Consider the following 18,337-nt stretch of genomic DNA (forward strand, 5'->3'; position numbering starts at 1 on the left):
AAGCTTCACCGAGAAGTGGAAGAAGCACGAGCAGAGATAAAGGAGAAAAACGCCACCATATTTAGACTAGAAGCAGAGCTTAGCAGTGCCAAGCAGGAAAGCGCTCATTTGCAGGACCTGTGTCCTCCTTTCTCTGTCAACAAATTTACGAGCAGTGCAGACGACATAAGCTTCTATACTGGCCTCCCAAGTTATGCACATTTTAACGCACTTCACAGTTATCTGGACCCCGGAATCGACGGAAGCAACATGAAGTGGCACGGTTCTAAAGGACAAGCCGGTGATGTCTCACGGTGCCGCAAGCGAAAACTAAGCACAGAGAAAACTAAGCACAGAGAATCAGTTATTTCTTGTCCTCGTGAAGCTTCGGCTCGGACTCTTCCACAGACACCTAGGACATTTGTTCAGCATTTCCATAGGCACAGTGTCCAGAATACTGACCACCTGGATTGATTTCATGTATGTGAAGCTTGGCAAGCTACCGATCTGGGCACCCAGAAGTGTGATTGATGCCACCATGCCTCCACAATTCAAAGCTAAATACCCCTCGACTAGGGTTATTATCGACGCCACAGAAATCCGATGCGAGGTTCATAGCTCACTTGCACTACAGTCTGCAACCTATTCGCACTACAAATCGACAAATACCTTCAAGGGACGTGTTGGAATTGCACCTGATGGACGGCTCACGTTTGTCTCAGAACTATTTACAGGCTGTGTGTCAGACAGAGAGATAGTCGTCAAAAGTGGGTTTCTGGACCTAGAGTTTGCCGCAGGTGACTCTGTGATGGCAGATAAAGGTTTTAAAAAAGCAGACCTGCTAGAGAAGAGAGGCGTAGGCTTAAATATCCCGCCCTTCCTTAGAAGTCGACAGTTCAGCGCACAGGAGACATTGGAAACTCAGGAAATTGCAGCTTTGCGGATACACGTGGAAAGACGGATACAGAGAATCAAGACAAACCACATATTTGACAGATGCCTACCAATATCTCTAGGACCCATCGCAAACCAGATATGGACAGTTTGTGCCATTTTGTCTAACCTCCAAAGCCCACTGATCAAAGACATTGAATAGCTGAGCTACCAGTGAGACACCAGAAGTACAAAGCCCAGTACACCTCATGTGTGCATATTTAAAAATGTATACATTTATTTACAACTACTTATTCAGGCTATTTATTCTCTCTTGCATGGATGAAAGGCAACTAATGTAACCAAAATGGCTTAGAATATTAAAATCAAACACTGCTTCAAGTTTTAAAAGTTTATTAATACATAACAAAAGTTTGTTCTAGCGCTGCTATCTATCAACATCTTATCTTATCTTATCATCCTATCTTTCAACAAGCACATTACAAATATGGTGCAAGCCTATGAACATTCCTGCCTTGCAAAATATGGTAGGGCATCACTGAAATAAAACGTTGTGAGCTTCGCCTTCATATCACCCCCATTCCTCTTCATCATATCTAATCCTTTCCACGGTCAGAAATCCGGGCCCATACATCATAAAGTCTGCCCACTGCAAACCTGTTAATCCCATTTGGCCAATAACCTGGGCATAATAGTCGTGGTCCCTTCTAAGCTGGGGGTGCTCGTTGTTGAATGTCATATAAAAGATTTGCTCCTTAAGTAGTTCCCCTGGTGTGTCACGGAGTGAATAGGGGCACTTAACTTCCAGCACGCCGTGTGGGCTCCTCTCGGTGGGATCAAAGACAATCCTATCCGGTGTAGCACCGAGCCATGGAGTTGCAGGGTCGACAAACAGTCCACAGGATAATAGAGCAACGTCATGGCCAACTGAGCACATGACTTGTCTGTAACGCTGGACAACCGCGGCCTCATTGCTGATGCCATATCTGTAACATCAAATGACCCATGCAGTGACGCAGGTGCTGCATTGTGAATGCACTAATGCCTGCTGGCACAGATACAACGATATTACCATCAATTTTACCATCTCCTAGTGAAAATTTTTAACAAGGCAGGAAGGTATTCAGATCTAAAAGTGGCTCCACAACCAAAGAAACCATGCCACTATAAAGATAGGAACGTATAGAGTGAGACTGCAAAGGATTGTATGTGTTGAACGACGCACTGGACAGCACGAACTCTGGAGAGATCCTTTCGCCTGAAAAGGTTATCCAGCCCTCGTCTTGTCCATGTTGTTCGTTTCAAGATGGTGCCAAAATTTGATGCTGTCACCCGGTGATTCCTGGCTTCATTCCATGTTGCGCCGCCGTGAGTTCTTTTCTAGGTCCCTTGCAGCACTCGGTGTCAAGCACAGCGGTTGCAAATATATGCAACAACATGAATAACGACAGCATGGTAATAAACCCTGCTGGGTAAGATGAACGTAAAGTGAGGTGACCTTACCATCAGAATGGCTTGGTATGGCGTAGGGAGGCTATCATGAACTTTCCAGGGATTGTTGTTCCTGTAAAAGGTGGCACTAAAGGCATCCTGAAGCTCACAGTGTGTCCCACAAAAATTTGGAGACAAGAAGGACTTGAACCCCGATGGCGTCAGTGATTGTTGGTACGTTAAAAGTGCCCCACAAAGAGACTGTCCGAACTTCGTTTGCTGGAACTCATGCCTTGCGTCAAGAAGAGAAGCAGCAAACCCTTTATCACCGTCGAGCAATGCAAGGGCTCTCCAAATCGTTTTATAGCTTCGGTTTCCTCTTCCTTAGATTGTGCCTTCTTTCTTGCATCGTAAAGTCGCAGAGGGATCCTGTTCTCGTTTCCGTTTTCTTCTGGTCGCCTCCAGTCAACCGCCTGTACTGCATAACCGTTAACAACTTGTTGCCTTGGCACTCGCCATTTTTGTGGTAAATCTGTGCAGGAAAGCTCAGCCGGTGCCTCTTTAAAACCTTACAGCTGCAGCAGTGCCAAAAATCGCAGCGAACCAAGGCTGTGGTTACGCACGTTTTGCTATAGGGCATCCACAACTGTTATCTATAACAACGCCGGTGTTGTTGAGACAGATGAGAATCGTATATGGGTCGCTTCTCTTCTTCTGACTCCGGTAACATTTGCATGTCACATACAGCATGTTGTGCCTGCGGAACAAGCAGTACAAAATTATGTCTCCTCCTCTATCACACTGAATGTCAAATGCTGAACATCATATTCCTTGAAATGATACTGTTTTAATTACGGTCGACGGCTAGTTGTTAAATGTTTCGCTGTATATCTAACGGCATGGTGGCATTTGGCAATATGGACTGGCACAGTGATAATCGAAATATAGCTGAGGAGCGGTGTGTATATTTACAGGCATTTAAGAACATCCAACTACACCTAAAAACATTTCAGACATCTTCAAGCGACAACTAAAGTTATAAATGGTTTGCGTCACAGCGCCGACGCACACTGGCGTTCTTCTTTGCTTTCCTCGCTCTCTCTGATTGTTCCACACCAAAACTCTCTAAAACTTACGTTTCGTCCTTGTAGCAAGCCTTCAGCGTCGATGCAACAACGTAAGATTCCGTTGTGAACTTGTAGCTGCGGCGGTAATGTCGATTGGCTAGACTTTTCCTGGCGTGAAAGTCTTTTATGGCGTTGTCCGTCACGGTGGGCAAACGAGATATGTCATTTACCCAGCCCGTTGTCGGGTATGACACACGACAGTTGGGTTCTCCCATCCTTATTTACTAAAGAAAAGGAACGCAATGCACAGACAGATAACCGCAGATAACGCTCAGATACCTCCGCCGCGGAGAACTGACTGCATCATGGCCGCTGTGAGTGAGTGTTGCCAGACCAATTTCTTATTTCGGAAAGGGTGTATTGCGATTCGACGTTCTACGGATTCAAGAACTTGCAAAAAATTGAAACTGACTTGGAACCTGTAGACCTGAATCTGTTGAGATCAAGAGGGTAAAATAATACAGTTCAGCTTGTTGAAACGTAGTCAAGAAAAACAATAACGAAAGAATGAAGCACGAAGTTAGAGTAACTATTGAATAAGTAAGCTCTCTGACAGATCCTGCCCTGAGCAGTTAAGACATTGCTTATATGAGGAGTGGGATATCGGTAGGAGGAGGAACCGAAGAATAAGAGAGAAGTAAAGCAAGGATGAAATCACAAAGAACAAAACAGAAGGGTATGCAATGGATAGATATGTGACGCCAAGAGCGTTGGAAGAAATGTATACCTCTTTTGCCCTTCGAATTTCTGCCGGCCGCTCCTGTCTGTTGAAAACTAAGAAAACGGTTACATACACGTTGCTAACAGCTAATGTGACTGGCGCGAAAGAATTACTTGTGTATCCTAAGATTGATAGTGACATGTTATAAAAACAATGCACACAAACCAAGATAATGAGGGTAGGTGTTGGACAATTTTTACAATTATAGAATGCTAAGGTACAGGGGAAGCATACTGCATTATTGTGCATAACCCATCAATCACTTAATCAAATTAATTAACCAAATGACAAGCATTTGTTACAGTATTATCGACTGTTGCAACCAGGTGGGGAAATACCAACGTTTCTTTTCACCAGGTAGTGAATCGGGCTGCTACGTACATTTATACCATGGGGAACCAGACTGCGAAACTTCGGAAAAAAGTTTCTCTATCCTTACGCTTATAAGCATTAGCAAAGCCAGATTCTAAAATTACAATGTTTAAATCTTTGTTATAATTGCGACCCTAGAGATTGAAATGCGCAGATATGGGAGCCTGTCGTTTATGGACGATGTCACCCTTGTGTCCATAAAATATTCCGCGCATGGAATTGCGAGACTCTCCAAAGTACTGTAAACCACATCTTGAGCAAAATATTGTGTAGAAAATGTTACGTGAGCAACAGTTTAAAGGTTGTCTAATTTTGAACGCAAAATTGCTGGCGTGACTTTTGACCCTGGTGCAATGGAAGATGTTTTCAAGTTTGGCGTCGTGTCCTATTACAAGGGGTGCAGCCGCAGGGCTGTTTTTGTACGTTAGAGGAACAACGTATGTCACGGATGTTACGATGGCGCCGAATCTCTACAGTAGGAACATGCGGGAATAATTCTTTTAATTTGCTGTCTGCGTGTAGGATGTCAATATGACGATTTAAAATTGTCTTGCGTTTTTTTAAAGCATTGTTGTATTGAGTAGCGAAAATTATTTTGACCTCTCCATTCTAATTATTGGCTTTAAAAGAGAATCTCTCTGTTTCTGGGATGACTTTTGTATAGCATGTTTAACTAAAGAAGCCCCATGCTCTGCAGAACGACCTGACGTTAGTTGAGAATGGGTGACACCGAGAATGTAATATGAAAAAGAAAGAGCAGCCGCAAGCCGCACGGGACGCTCTAAAATTGTGCATTTTCGCTTATCTTTTTTACTACTGCACATAAGAGCGCTGCGGTTTCGGTTCTTGCGGCGGACTATACACCTCAGGGTTGTGCTCTCCCAGTTTGTGATTTAAACTATCAACCTTTGTTGATTAATTATAAAGATTAATCATGAAAGAAATTCACGGCTGCACTAATTAGTGATACACCACCACCTTTGAGTGGGTCCCACCGGGAATAGATATATTCAACGACTTTTCCGATAGAAAAACAAATGACGAATTTAAAAGGACCGAAAAGTGAATATAAACCTATCGAAACTTTATGTTCAGCGAAAAGCTTGAACCTTCAAAAGTTCAAATATCAAAGAACTCCGCTGAAATCGCTGTAGTTTTTCTGTAATCGAATTTTTCCATAATTGCATGTCCAGGGACCTAGTACGAAACAGAGGAGTCTGTCAACACTTGCATGACCCCGCGCCAACTGTCGAGGACGCGTGTAATACGCGCGCTTTCGGTCGCTAATCCGGCGAAAAGGAAAATGGCAGTGGGCATTTGTGACCACTTTTTACGCCGAGAATGTCGAGCCTCTTGAACATGAGTGCGCTGGAATCCGCATTAGAGAACTGTCGCTCACAGAACTTCTGTTCGTACGTAAGCGTGGTGGAAAGTGTGTGCCACTGCTGTGTGTTTCGCAGTAGAAGATTCCTCGTCCAGGGATTAACCGGAGTCACATTAGTCTTCACCAGTAGCTCATCGTGCCGTGAACATAGACTGCTTTCTGAAATTTCCACGTATGAGGGAGAAGCACTTGTGTAAGCCGAAACAAGCGCTGTTTTTTTCGTCGTGCAGGTGTTCACGCGTGAAATGCAAACCGACGGATACTACGGTTTTTGCTGCCAGGAGGTAGAGAATGCGTCTGGAAAGCTGACAGACAATTGCATCACAACTAACGAATATTTCGGAATACTGTGCGTTGGCACCGAAGTACTGCAAGTGTCTTTTACATACATCCGAGAAAGTGAAGAACATTGCTACATACTCGGCAGCGCCGTGTGGCCTTTACGCGCTACTTGAACGGCAAACTGGACGGAAAACCCTTATTTCTGCAGCAAATTCCGTTATATCACCTGTCGGCCAGTCACAAGAAGGATACTGGGTGCTCCGAGAAAATACAATAGAAAGTACTCCACTGAATCTCGATCTGCGTCGCATGCTATTTGGGATGCTTTCTCATCAGTGTGCTGACTTGTAGAAATGTTGATGTCAGAAAATTTTCATTTCTTGCTTGCTGCAAGTTTTTCTCGTTGCTTTTTCTTTGCTGTCACAGCATAATTATTAGTTTGTTCCTGGAGGGTTAAGTAACCTGGGGGCTAAGTGATCCTGAGGGTTAAGTAATCTGTATTTGTAGGTTATACTAATGTCTTGTATGAGCAGTGAATACGATAATTTTCATCAGTGTCATTCAGCTGAACTGTGTTCATAGCCTTTTAATATACTTCTTATTGATCACGTTTCCAAATGCCAATTAATATTTGAACCAAGATTGGAATTTAACACTTGATTAACTCTGTTTTACTAAAATGAGTACTTGTAACTGATTCATTATCACGTCGCCAACTAACATTTGTAACGAAGGACTTGAGGGCTGACTTCAAGTATTATCAACCCTTCGGATCTGGGTACAAAGTCAACCATGCAGCATTGGTGTGCATAATAGTCAAAAATGGTGAAATAATTTAGTGCATAAGTTCTCTGTTACAGTAATTAAGATGTACTTTTGTAAAGTTCTTTTGACAGCCCCGTAAACTGCAGCTGGCTTCAGTGTACACGACAAATGCATCGTAACATTTAATTGAAATATAATATGAGAGCAGAAGCAACATTTTGTCACACCTCAAACTATGTATTAATTTTTTATTGCCCAGAAATTTAGGAAACAGAGTAGGGCTTCTTGCCCTCTGATGTTTTCACGTACTTGATAGAATTCTAAAACCTGTAACAAAATAAACAAGATAAGTATAAGCAGTTTTGTCTTTCCGTTTTGAATTTAACAAGCAAGTTATGTTTCACCATGGTGTGCACATTTGTATTCTCTTGTTGATGAGAAAATTACAGGAACAATAATGCTGCAGATAGATCCAACAATGACCTGTCATCTTCATGAAGGTGAGAACTTTTCTTCACGCGTGCTAAGTAAGACAAAAGAAATGTACAATGAAGGCTGTACAAAAACAGAAAATTTCCGTCGACTAAAATTTTATACATGTGGATGCTACCACATTGTGTAGTTTCCGTCCAAAAGTAGGACAAGTCAAGATTGTTTGGTTGTTGTTGGTAAGTTGTCGGCATGTTGATGTGCTATACCGTTATAACACATCAATATACATGAGGGGCAAACACAGTAGACAGCGTGATGGCTGCAAACTCTCAACTGAAGATTTATTCAACAGAACAAGAAACTGAAAGCATACGTAGAAAAAGCATAAGCAGTGCCCATGCAACGCAGGACCACCTTAATCTAGGAGAAGGTGGGATTGAGAGAGCAATAAAGAGAAATGACCGTTGTGTCCGAGATAGGGGAACTCTGCAAATTTAGGACCAATGTGATGCAGCCTTGTGTGGCTCACTGCAGCTGTGACACGCTTTGAACAATTCCAGTACGGGGGCTTCGAATACAATGAACTTTCGCTGTTTCAGTGGGCATTCAAGTGTAGAGGATGTATCTCTAGAAAATTAATTAATGTTCCCAAGTCATAACTGTACCTCAACAGGAAGTAGTCCTCTACCCTTCAAAGAAGCTAGTAGTTCTCATCGGTTTCTTCTCCTGCTGTTGGTGTCATACTAATGTTCTGCACCTACCAAAAGACGCCAAAAATGTCACGAAGTCTGCAACACGTAACAGATCTAGTGATTCTATCTGTGGACTTTGCATACCTGCTTTCAGCTATTTCTGTCAGGTCAACTTGAGTGCCTGGATCACACACACACGAATCAGTCTGGCGCCACTTCAACACTGAAAGGCCCCTAAGATCAAATTTGTTGATGTTGACAATGCTCAGCACGGGACAAGTAGGATAACAAGTTAAATGGAATTGCTATATTATAATTCATACATGCGTCACACCTGCACATACCTAAGAGGTTGTGTTGAACTCGTCACCTCGATGAAGCAAAATCACTGGTTACTGAATGGCAGCTTGATTCGGACGTCTGCGCAATTCGCTTTCTACGTCATATTCGTAGTCATCGGCAGCAAAATGAGCTCAGCACACACGACACAACTGCTGTATCTAATAGCAGAGTGCTTGGAACTACATTCGTTTTCGCGAACTCTCCTGTGGAATCTTGTGGTAGGAAACGCCCGTCGTCGGAGATGAACGAAGATGATTTTTGCATCCCCGAACACCAAAACTACGCCAGGCGGCCACTCGAATACATGACACAGCAGTCACAGACATATCATTCACTTCCATTTTCTGCTTCGCGCGACCAGCATGACCAGCATGACCACCCACGACGTAGACAATAAACCACAATGAACGCCTAGCAGATGGCGTTGCGGATCGTAGCTCGTAGCGATGGGAGCGGCGAAGTAGCTGAATGCTTTATTAATGCTTCATTAATGTAGAAACTATGGAGGTAAGCGTCATTTTTAAAATGGCGTTTAGCTGTAAGATAGTGTGCGTCAAGTTTGTTCTCTACAAAATTAACTCTCACGTGGTAAGGATTGACCAATCTCTGGGACCCCTGGACCCGAAACACAAGTTGCTCAAGAGATAAACTGATGTTCTGAGGCTGGAACAACACAGAAGGGACAGATACAAACAAAGCCTCAAATTGCCTAAGAAATCAACGATGAAAGATGAAAGTCACTGAAAAGGTTAGCCAGCTGTAGGGATCGAACCCACGTCTACTGGATTGCCGGTCCAGGGCTCTACCAATCAGGCAACCGGCAATCCAGTAGACGTGGGTTCGATCCCTACAGCTGGCTAACCTTTTCAGTGACTTTCATCTTTCATCGTTGATTTCTTAGGCAATTTGAGGCTTTGTTTGTATCTGTCCCTTCTGTGTTGTTCCAGCCTCAGAACATCAGTTTATCTCTTGTTCAACAGGTGCCGCTTGCGTCGATTTCCGTCGTATGAATGTGTGTATGAGTGAGCAAAAATGTAAGAGTGAAAGGAGGGTGAGTGAGAGTGAGTGGCTGGTTTGTCGTCCCTTCAGATGACGCACCCCGAAAGTCGCTGGGGAGGCGTGTTAGCTTAGCTCAATTGGTAGAGCCCTGGATCGGCAATCCAGTAGACGTGGGTTCGATCCCTACAGCTGGCTAACCTTTTGAGTGACTTTCATCTTTCATCGTTGATTTCTTAGGCAATTTGAGGCTTTGTTTGTATCTGTCCCTTCTGTGTTGTTCCAGCCTCAGAACATCAGTTTATCTCTTGTTCAACAGGTGCCGCTTGCGTCGATTTCCGTCGTATGAATGTGTGTATGAGTGAGCAAAAATGTAAGAGTGAAAGGAGGGTGAGTGAGAGTGAGTGGCTGGTTTGTCGTCCCTTCAGATGACGCACCCCGAAAGTCGCTGGAGAGGCGTGTTAGCTTAGCTCAATTGGTAGAGCCCTGGACCGGCAATCCAGTAGACGTGGGTTCGATCCCTACAGCTAGCTAACCTTTTCAGTGACTTTCATCTTTCATCGTACAAGTTGCTCTTTTTCGCCGTTCGTTGGCAGCACCGTCCATGTTCAGGCAATCTTCAAAATATTTATACGTAAAAAAATTTGCCGAATTGAGAAGTAATGCTTTCTGTGTGCTATCAAACAATGATGTTGTGCACGATAGTTGGCAAACATATGGGGGCTATTTTTCACTTTTCAGTCCCTTTAAGTAAATTCTGGTCACTCTAACGGTCGTCGGGGCAGTACCGTTGCGCTGCTGTTCCCGGAAACACTTTTTTTCTTAAAATCTAACGTGACGCTCTCTGTATGTTCCCATATGCAGCAATGTGACACAGGAAAGGGAAGTTCGATGCTCCTCTCATTTTGCTGAGCAGCGCGCTCGCGTTACCATATAACGTAAAACGCAGCATGCGACAACAAATAAAGGTAGACAGATACGTTCGTTGGCTCTTTTCGACATACTTGGCATGTAGCTTGAGAATTCCGACTCCGAAGATTATGTCGTGCGCGAAGCCTAATCACGGCCAATTGGATCAGGAGTTTGCGAATGCCATCCTGAGTTCGCTCAGCCGGGAAACGCACGCCAATCGATTTCACGACGTACAATACTTGTAACTTCGCGTTAAAGTGATCTTATGGGACAGACGTGAGCAGTTAGTACTGCATATCAGTGAAGAAATTTCTCCAAGTCAGTACATGAAACTTTAATAGATTCCTCACGGAGATACAGCGTGAAAAGCGGATTTCGGTTACACAGACACGTAGAAAGAGGCCAATGAAGGTGTGCGCTTGTCACTGAACAGATAACAATCCAAAATCCATTTCATTAGGTAACATATTGCTTTGTTAAGTGTCACGATCAGCAGTAAGACCATTAGACTAAATAACATATGTGTTTCCTTCATATTTGTTGTTTTAGTTTTTTATGCAAGCTGATACTATCTTGGTCTTTCCTCTATTCTCCATACTTATAACAATGTGTTACATAAATGGGTCGCATATTTTGTGCTCACGTCAACATTTTTTTCTCTGCACCACATCATTTTACACACACAATAAAGGTTTTGGTACCAGATGAGTATTTCCCTTCCTTCTTATCCACTGGGTCTTCTCGTTTCGTCACAAGCTGGAGAAGGGCGACCCTCAGTGAGCCTCACGAAGGGCAGTACTCTCCCTTATTTTTTTCAAACTCTCCCACGAACCAGTTTACCAGTTGCTTTTCCGCTCTCATCCTCCGCTCTTTTTCGAACAGAAGCGAACTCTGGTCGATGTGATAGACGATCCTGGCAAAGCACAGAAAACATAATTTCATTATATTTGACGGCCGAACTTTTCATTTACCGGGCGGCTACGGGACATCTTCAAAAAATTGAAAGGTGTGGCACAAGCCATTAGTGCCCCACTCTCACCCTCAACGCATTAACCTCATGATTTCCTTTTAAAGTCATCTTGTGTAATCCATCTGATCGTTCTTTCACCGTTTGTTAGTCATCCTTTTTTGGTCATATTTGTCTTTAATCTATCTAATCCTTCTTTCACCCTTTGTTAGTTTATCCTTTATTTCCTAATTATTTTGTTTTCCTTTATTTTCTTTCTTTGCGGAATAGCAAGCCGACGTCCCGTTTGGCTGATCTTCCCCCCCCTTTTTTTTTTCTTTTCGTCTAATAAATATACCCCCCCCCCCCCATTAGTGAGTTTGCAGACATGAAGGAGTAATGCGGTGGCATTTAGCTCATGACAGCTCCAAGCCTTTGCTGCCTCATTCGTCCATCTGTCCATGTGGGGTCACCACCCAAAATATTTTCGTTGTGTGGTGTATTGTCATTTGTCACCGTGCAGCCAGGTTTACAAAACCAGTGGGACAAAGCAGACGCGGACAGCCGACATTATGTTCGCGTGACGTCGAAAACCCTCGGTGATTGCCCTCTTCGCTTATTTCTTCTCTGATCACACGCTGCTTAAGCCCGATTTGATCTGCGCCCATCTACGCCACGAGTCACATGCCAGGGGAATACGCTGCGTCACGACGTTCCCTCATTCTGCGATCCGCTCTCTCCAAGTGTGGAAGATTTTCCAAAGCTGTGGAACAGAGGGCTCTCTCGCGCTACAGTTCACTTGTGCACTTCATACTTTCGCAAGAGCTCATTTTATTGAGTGCAGAACACGCCACAGCAAAAAAGAAAAAAAAAAGCCTGCCAGGAGGAGCAGAACCGCAGTACTGGATACTTCTTATATTTATTTATTCGAATTAGGGTTTATTAGAATGAGGGAAGATCATTCTATTCACGCTCGGTACTTGTAAGAAAAGAAATTAAGAGAGACTCGGAAAAGCGCTTAGTACATGGCTGATGTATAGTTTTATTTTTTGCAGGTCATCTGGTCAAGCTGAAATGTGAGTGGCCGTAACAACACGAGAGGAACGTATTGAAGTGTTGCGGAAGAACTTGTGAAACACTCAGAGCCGAAGAAACTCTGGTGAGCAAACAATCGCACGCTTTTCGGTGCTCCGTAGTTGATAAACACTACTGTATGCCGTGGTAATGATATTACAGAAGAAAAAAGCCATATATCCTAGTACTCTTCTCACACGTGTTCACTGCTCACGGTGTCCTAATAGTCCCATAGGATTATGGAATACCGGCACTCCAATTACGATTTAGAAACGATTGGAGAGATGGAGATAGAAATACACGTTTACTTACTGTTCAACTCCTTCAATTTCTTCCTGTATTTCAGAGTCGGGAGCCATCAGAATGTACCTTTTGTTTGGTTTTAGACTTTTGAACTGGTGGCACCTATCGCGAATCTTTAGTCGACGAACTTGTCCATTAAGGTCATCTTCATATCCTGCAAATATGATTAGGGCGTTCTGAGTTGCCACATGTGCTCTACATGGAGCACAAGTGCTATTGTGCTACTGACCCCAGCTCAACAATCTAAAGTTCGTTCATTGTTTTCGAAATAAACAAACACACTATAGTATAGCCTTACCGTGCGGTTGCTAAAACACTGTGCGTGACAAATACGTGAGAGCAATATGAAATCAATAAATGCTCATTGATTGATTAATGAAAAATAGCAATCCTCTCATTACTGATCTGTCCTTTAATCTATCCAGGTAGAACGGGAAACTGACAGAGAAGTAAACTGCCTTCATGTCTACTCTAATGCCCTGTTAAACAATTCTGTAATCGACCTTTCGCTCGAGCTGTATTCGAGAAACGCTCTCCGAGCAGAAGAAGTCATCCACGTTTTATTCCTGTACGTCGGGGTAGTGTGTAATGCTAGAAAGGATAACGCGCTGTGAAGTTTGGCGTGAAGAAAAACGTTTTTTGGCCGCAGATATCTCGCAACGTATTTAGTTGCCCGATGTGAAAGTGAAGGAACCGCGAGCCCGCACATCACAGGTCGCACAGCACGGCAACTGTCCACCCTTCGCCTGCACATCCGTTTAGTGGGCCATACACGAGCTTTTGTGGCACCGGTGGGCGCCATACTACTAAAGCTTTTTTTTTTCCCTTAGAGCGATGAGGATGGCCTTGCGGCTTAATCGCTTACATGTCTAATGAGCTAACAAGGGATGAGAAATTCATAAAGACGGGTACGCTACACATTGCTCGTGACGTACGATGCACCCTTCATGTATCACGCAGAGGGCAGCCGTGCACGTTCGGTATCACGTGCCCCTCTCGGCGAGTATCTCGCACCTCGTTAGCTCCTTAGACATTTCAGCGACTATGTCCCCTGTGCTCGTACCGGGGTAATACTACTGCATACTATTGCTGATATGATTTACACAATCGGTACTTTTCAGTGTGTCAAGTTGACCTCAAACTCGATCGTCGTGTCGTTGGCGGTGGGAAACACCTCGAGTGAATGACGCACGCCTTTTTCTATTTTTTTATTTTTTTATTTTTTTGCGGTGTGTCCAGAGCCATTGATTTTAATGATCTGAAGCATTGACATGTGACCCCACCTGAAACCTGTGGGGATGACGACGGACCTAAATGGATTTATTGCACCGTTTAGATAGAGGCCACCAACATGGGAAGTCCGAGAACGACCGTTTGTTCATGTCTGCAGGCCCGTGCCACGACGAAGCATGAGGTCGCTCTCCCGTCTTGGCAATCTCGCTTGCAAGATGTAATACAGGGTGTTTATTTTGATCCTTTACAGAGCTTTTATAAAAAAAGCTATGAGAACAGCACAGATATCCTTTTTGCATATCCCCATTTTTTTCTTTATCACATCACCCTCAACATGACCACCGTTTTTGCAGTTGAGTTATACGGCCAGGCGGACAATCTCTCCCAAGCAGCATGTCCATATTGGCAAGCCCATTTTGCGCCAATATTGCCAATATTTCTATGATAACACCAACAGGGAGTCTGTGTACTAATAAAGCAATATCCGGTCTAATATCCACCACTGATATTACTTCGCTCTTCTTTTTGTTTCTTTTTTTCATTTCTGGAGATCTCATTGATCGACGTTGCATACAATTAGAAAAAAAAAAAAAAGAAACACTGCATCGCCCCAAAAACGAAGAAGGGGTTCTACGCCCGTCTTGTTGAAGGACACAAGCAGTCCCACGGAACTGCCAATGCCAAAGACGAAAGAAAAATTATTTCCCAGAACAGCACCGCAAGCGGTACGACGACCTTGTTATCGGCCGCGCCGTTGAAAGACATGGCCCACCCACGGGCGGACCACAAAGATCCCTCAAAATCCTTCATTGGGATCACAATATCAAGGGGATGACACTCGCGAGTTCACTTGCGGACTAAAGTGATGCGCTGCGAGCTTTTCACGTCATCAAACGTCACGAAACGTCAGAAATTTTACGTCGAAGCGCGAGTTCTCAACCGTCACGAGCCCATTGGCTCCTGAGGCCGCTCCTCCGGTATGTGAGCGCTCATTGGTTGGTTTGAGATTATGAACTTTCCTTGGCGCGCTCAAGCCGGCGACACCGTGTCGGCGGTGCCGGGTGCCGGAGCAACTCGCAGCAAAGTTTCGGAATGTGTTGGGTGCAGCAGGGACGCAAGCAAAGCATCAATGCCGGTACCGCTTTGGATGGTTTTTAGTGTCCTAGCATGTTGTCGATACCGACTCTGAAAAGCTCGATGCCTCATGGATACTTCTGCAAGTCAATTCAGTGATAGATAAGTGGAAGGCAGGTCTGCTTCACATTGCTTGGTGCGACAACGATTCAAGAAGGACGAATACTGAGTTTTTCCGCTACCCACTCGATGACAGGTAAGTCAGTTCCTATTCCATTCTGCCGCTTAGCATAGCATAGCGCCACACCTGCGGCATATACGCAGCATTTTGACAGGTAGAATTTTTGGTTTTCACGTTTCTGATCTCTATCTTTCTTGTTCAGGTATAAGCACTCAACCCATATCTGCTTCAGAATAGCATCTGCATGGATACAGTAGAATGGATAAGCCACTGAGAGTGGTTGGAGGATCATCTTTCGGCATAGCAGCTGCACAAGTTCCTTTGTGGCGGGTCAACCAGGCGCCTACATAAGCAGCAAAGGCATATGGACATGTTCTCTGTCATGCCGGATATCTGAATGCGTGTGCCTTTGCGGCCAATATACTGTTGTTCTACTGTGAAATCGTCCACGTGAGACATCAGCTATCAGTGAATGCAAAGTTGCTTCGGCATACCATTCGAACTTCAGAAACAATGTTCATATCATGTTCGTCTTTTGCACAGCTACAGCAAACTGCAGTTTGTGATCTGGAAATATCTATCTCGAAAAATAAAGCAGTTTGTGTAACAGAAACGGCCAACGCTTCCGCATTTTATTTATTTCACTGGACGCGAACGAAAATCCTCAACCACCCAGAACCGCCAAAGCGGGGGGAGGGTAGAGAACAGATGAGAGAGGGAAAGCACCGCCAGCGTCACAGGTCACCCAGGGAGACAGAAAAAAGCAAAGCAAAAAAGCTACTCAACCGTCGTCCAACGATTGGCCCAACGCTAGAGGTCACGTGAGTTTTTCCCGACAATAGAAACATACTACACGTTCATCCCGCTCCGCGAGTACAAAGGAGAGAAACACTTTCGTGACGGCGCGGACATACGCCAGAGCAACTCACACTGATTGCAGCAACTTGAAAGCACCTAACTTTACAGAAGAGCCATCCCTTCCTATCAAACATTGTGTTTTTTTTTACTTGACCTCCAGCAAGTCCGTTACCATTACAGCAACCAGCGACATTTTAGCCCCTATGAAACGTCCGATCCCGCTGTCGCGCATGCGCATTAGTCGTAGGACCAGTGATTTCGCTCAAACGACCCGCTCGCTCTCAGTCGGCTCGACCGATTGGCAAGTTGGAAAGTTGAGTTGTCGAGTTCTAGTGAACGTTACAGTGGAATTGCCACGTATGTTGACTGTTTCGAACAATGTGTATCATCTGCGGGAAGTTGTTGGATGTAACGACGTACTGGATTGGGCCTTTCACACGTTTCAACATCTAATCTTGCCGAGCTGCTTGCGCATTTGCGCAAAATGGGTACGTTCCATTTTCTGTATTTTCAGTCAATATGGGGTGCACACGGGCAATATGGGGCCCAGATTACCAGGATTTTCCCAATATTGGCTCAAACTGGGCAATATGGGGCCCATATTGCCAAGTTTCAGCCAATATGGGCCCCATATTGGACCCGTATCATGACCAGCCAATATGGGCCCAATATTTTGTGTTCCTTGGGCTGGAAGAGAGTGTGCAACTCCAACGTGACTAATTACCTAATATCCATTAATTAGCTCTTTAATTAGGAAATTTTGGACAAAAGCCAGATAGATGAACGGGACACAATCCTTATTGAAAACCATTCTATCTTTTAAAAATTGAGAAAAGAGCGTGTGCCATGAGATACCCATCGCTGAATTTCGGTATGCAAATGAGCCAAAACCGAAAAAGCGCTCCTCAACAGCGCATCATCTACGACGACGGAAGCTTATCTGGGCCGGAAAGCGTTTTATGTGGCCAGCAGATCGGGACCTACTCCAATCACCTCCATCGCTGCCCCTCACGTGGCCCTCTGACGTGAAATCAGCGCCGTGCTCCATGAGTTTCCCTGTCGGGAGTCCCATGCCCAGTCGCGGTTCCGGTGTTGGCGCATTTGCATACCGAAATTCGGGGATGGATATTTTAACGCACGTGCGTGTTTCAGTATTTGTTAGACGCGGAATGGCTTTCAACGAGAATAGCCTCTCATTCTGCTATCTCGGTTTTGAGCGAAATCCCATAATTACAGAGTTAATTAATGAATTTTAGGTAATTACTTATCTTGTAGTTGCATACTTTCCTCGAGAGGCTGTCCGCCTGGCCGGATAACTCAATTACAAAAACGACATCTGTGCTGCTCTGATAGCTTTATTATAAAAATTATCTAAAGCGTAAAAACAAAACACCCTGTATGACGTAGCATTCCAATGCCCGCAACTGCCGTGATAGCCTCACCTATTAGAGGTGCCCGGTACTATGCTTTACTACGCATTCCTAGTCGCTAGCGAGTTGCATACGGGGAAATGGGAAGAGCCATAAACTCGTCAGCGCCTGCGGTTCCCCTGGCCCCATATGGCCCGGAGACCAGTAATTTCTGAAGAGTGGGCCCACAAATGCTGTCGTATTAATTAATGAATTGGTCTATAATGAATTGGTGGCTAAATTAGTTGATCAGCGGTTTTTGTCTGAAATTGTTTGCTACCATGCTGCGCAGGAGAGAAACGCGTAACGACTGACGATGACGTCTCTGCAGATGAAGCGCTATCCAGATTGTCTGGAAAGCAGTTCCGGACTGTCGCTTTAAACGGAAACAATATATTCCCAGTGGGGCTGTCTGGTGAACAAAGCGTACGCAAGCGAGCTGTGGTTTCGACATAGGTTTTGATTATGGTGATGGCTCGTCAGCTAATACGTCAAGCAGTTCCACTGGCTCAATCGAGCAAAGATGAGACCTGGACTACAACCAGGGCGCGTACTGGCACGTACAGGGCGCGTTAATGTTTGTCCGACGTGCTCGAAAGCGCTTTCGCCGTTTCGGGAATTTGCGCGGGATTTACACCTGATGAGGAAGTGCAGAAAGTTGGGCTGCATACTACTGTGAAATTTGGGGACGCTAACGGACCAGGACAGAAGGAACCACACAGGACAGGCGTCACTCACAACTGAAGTGTATTGTAGAAAATGTACAAGTAGACGTATAAGCACACAAACCGGTAACAGGCGACAAGTGCCGACAAGAACGCCAACCCACTCGTGTGGAACAACGCATCGCTTATCCGGAGTTCAGATATCCGGAAAACTCGTTATCCGGACTACATTACCGGGAACGAACATGTTACCATTGGGCTTTAT

At 44.6% G+C, this 18,337-nt stretch overlaps 1 protein-coding gene, 2 long non-coding RNA genes and 1 other non-coding gene across 4 annotated transcripts in view; 1 reads left to right on the top strand and 3 right to left on the bottom strand.

Moving 5' to 3' along the window:
* Positions 1-1,249: 1,249 nt before the first annotated feature.
* Positions 1,250-3,744, bottom strand: LOC135383616 (uncharacterized). The gene is made up of 3 exons (XR_010419970.1): positions 3,441-3,744; positions 2,377-3,061; positions 1,250-1,859 (listed from the first exon to the last, which is right to left on the bottom strand). It is a non-coding gene; the product is annotated as an uncharacterized LOC135383616 (long non-coding RNA).
* A 3,586-nt stretch (positions 3,745-7,330) lies between these two features.
* LOC135383617 (uncharacterized) lies at positions 7,331-8,533 on the bottom strand. The gene is made up of 3 exons (XR_010419971.1): positions 8,424-8,533; positions 8,224-8,313; positions 7,331-8,144 (listed from the first exon to the last, which is right to left on the bottom strand). It is a non-coding gene; the product is annotated as an uncharacterized LOC135383617 (long non-coding RNA).
* Positions 8,534-9,877: 1,344 nt separating this feature from the next.
* Positions 9,878-9,950, top strand: Trnaa-ggc (transfer RNA alanine (anticodon GGC)). Its single transcript has one exon. It is a non-coding gene; the product is annotated as a tRNA-Ala (tRNA).
* Positions 9,951-10,648: 698 nt separating this feature from the next.
* The window catches only part of LOC135385488 (A.superbus venom factor 1-like), a 134,661-nt gene continuing 126,972 nt past the window's right edge, over positions 10,649-18,337 (bottom strand). The window contains exons 38-39 of the mRNA XM_064614826.1: positions 12,662-12,806; positions 10,649-11,242 (exon numbers count right to left, since the gene is read on the bottom strand). Coding sequence (XP_064470896.1) covers positions 11,113-11,242; positions 12,662-12,806 — 275 coding nt within the window. The 3' untranslated portion in view covers positions 10,649-11,112. The remainder of the gene's footprint in view (positions 11,243-12,661; positions 12,807-18,337) is intronic.

This window comes from Ornithodoros turicata, chromosome 2 (genome assembly GCF_037126465.1).
Source record: "Ornithodoros turicata isolate Travis chromosome 2, ASM3712646v1, whole genome shotgun sequence".
In the NCBI taxonomy this organism is placed as follows: domain Eukaryota; kingdom Metazoa; phylum Arthropoda; class Arachnida; order Ixodida; family Argasidae; genus Ornithodoros; species Ornithodoros turicata.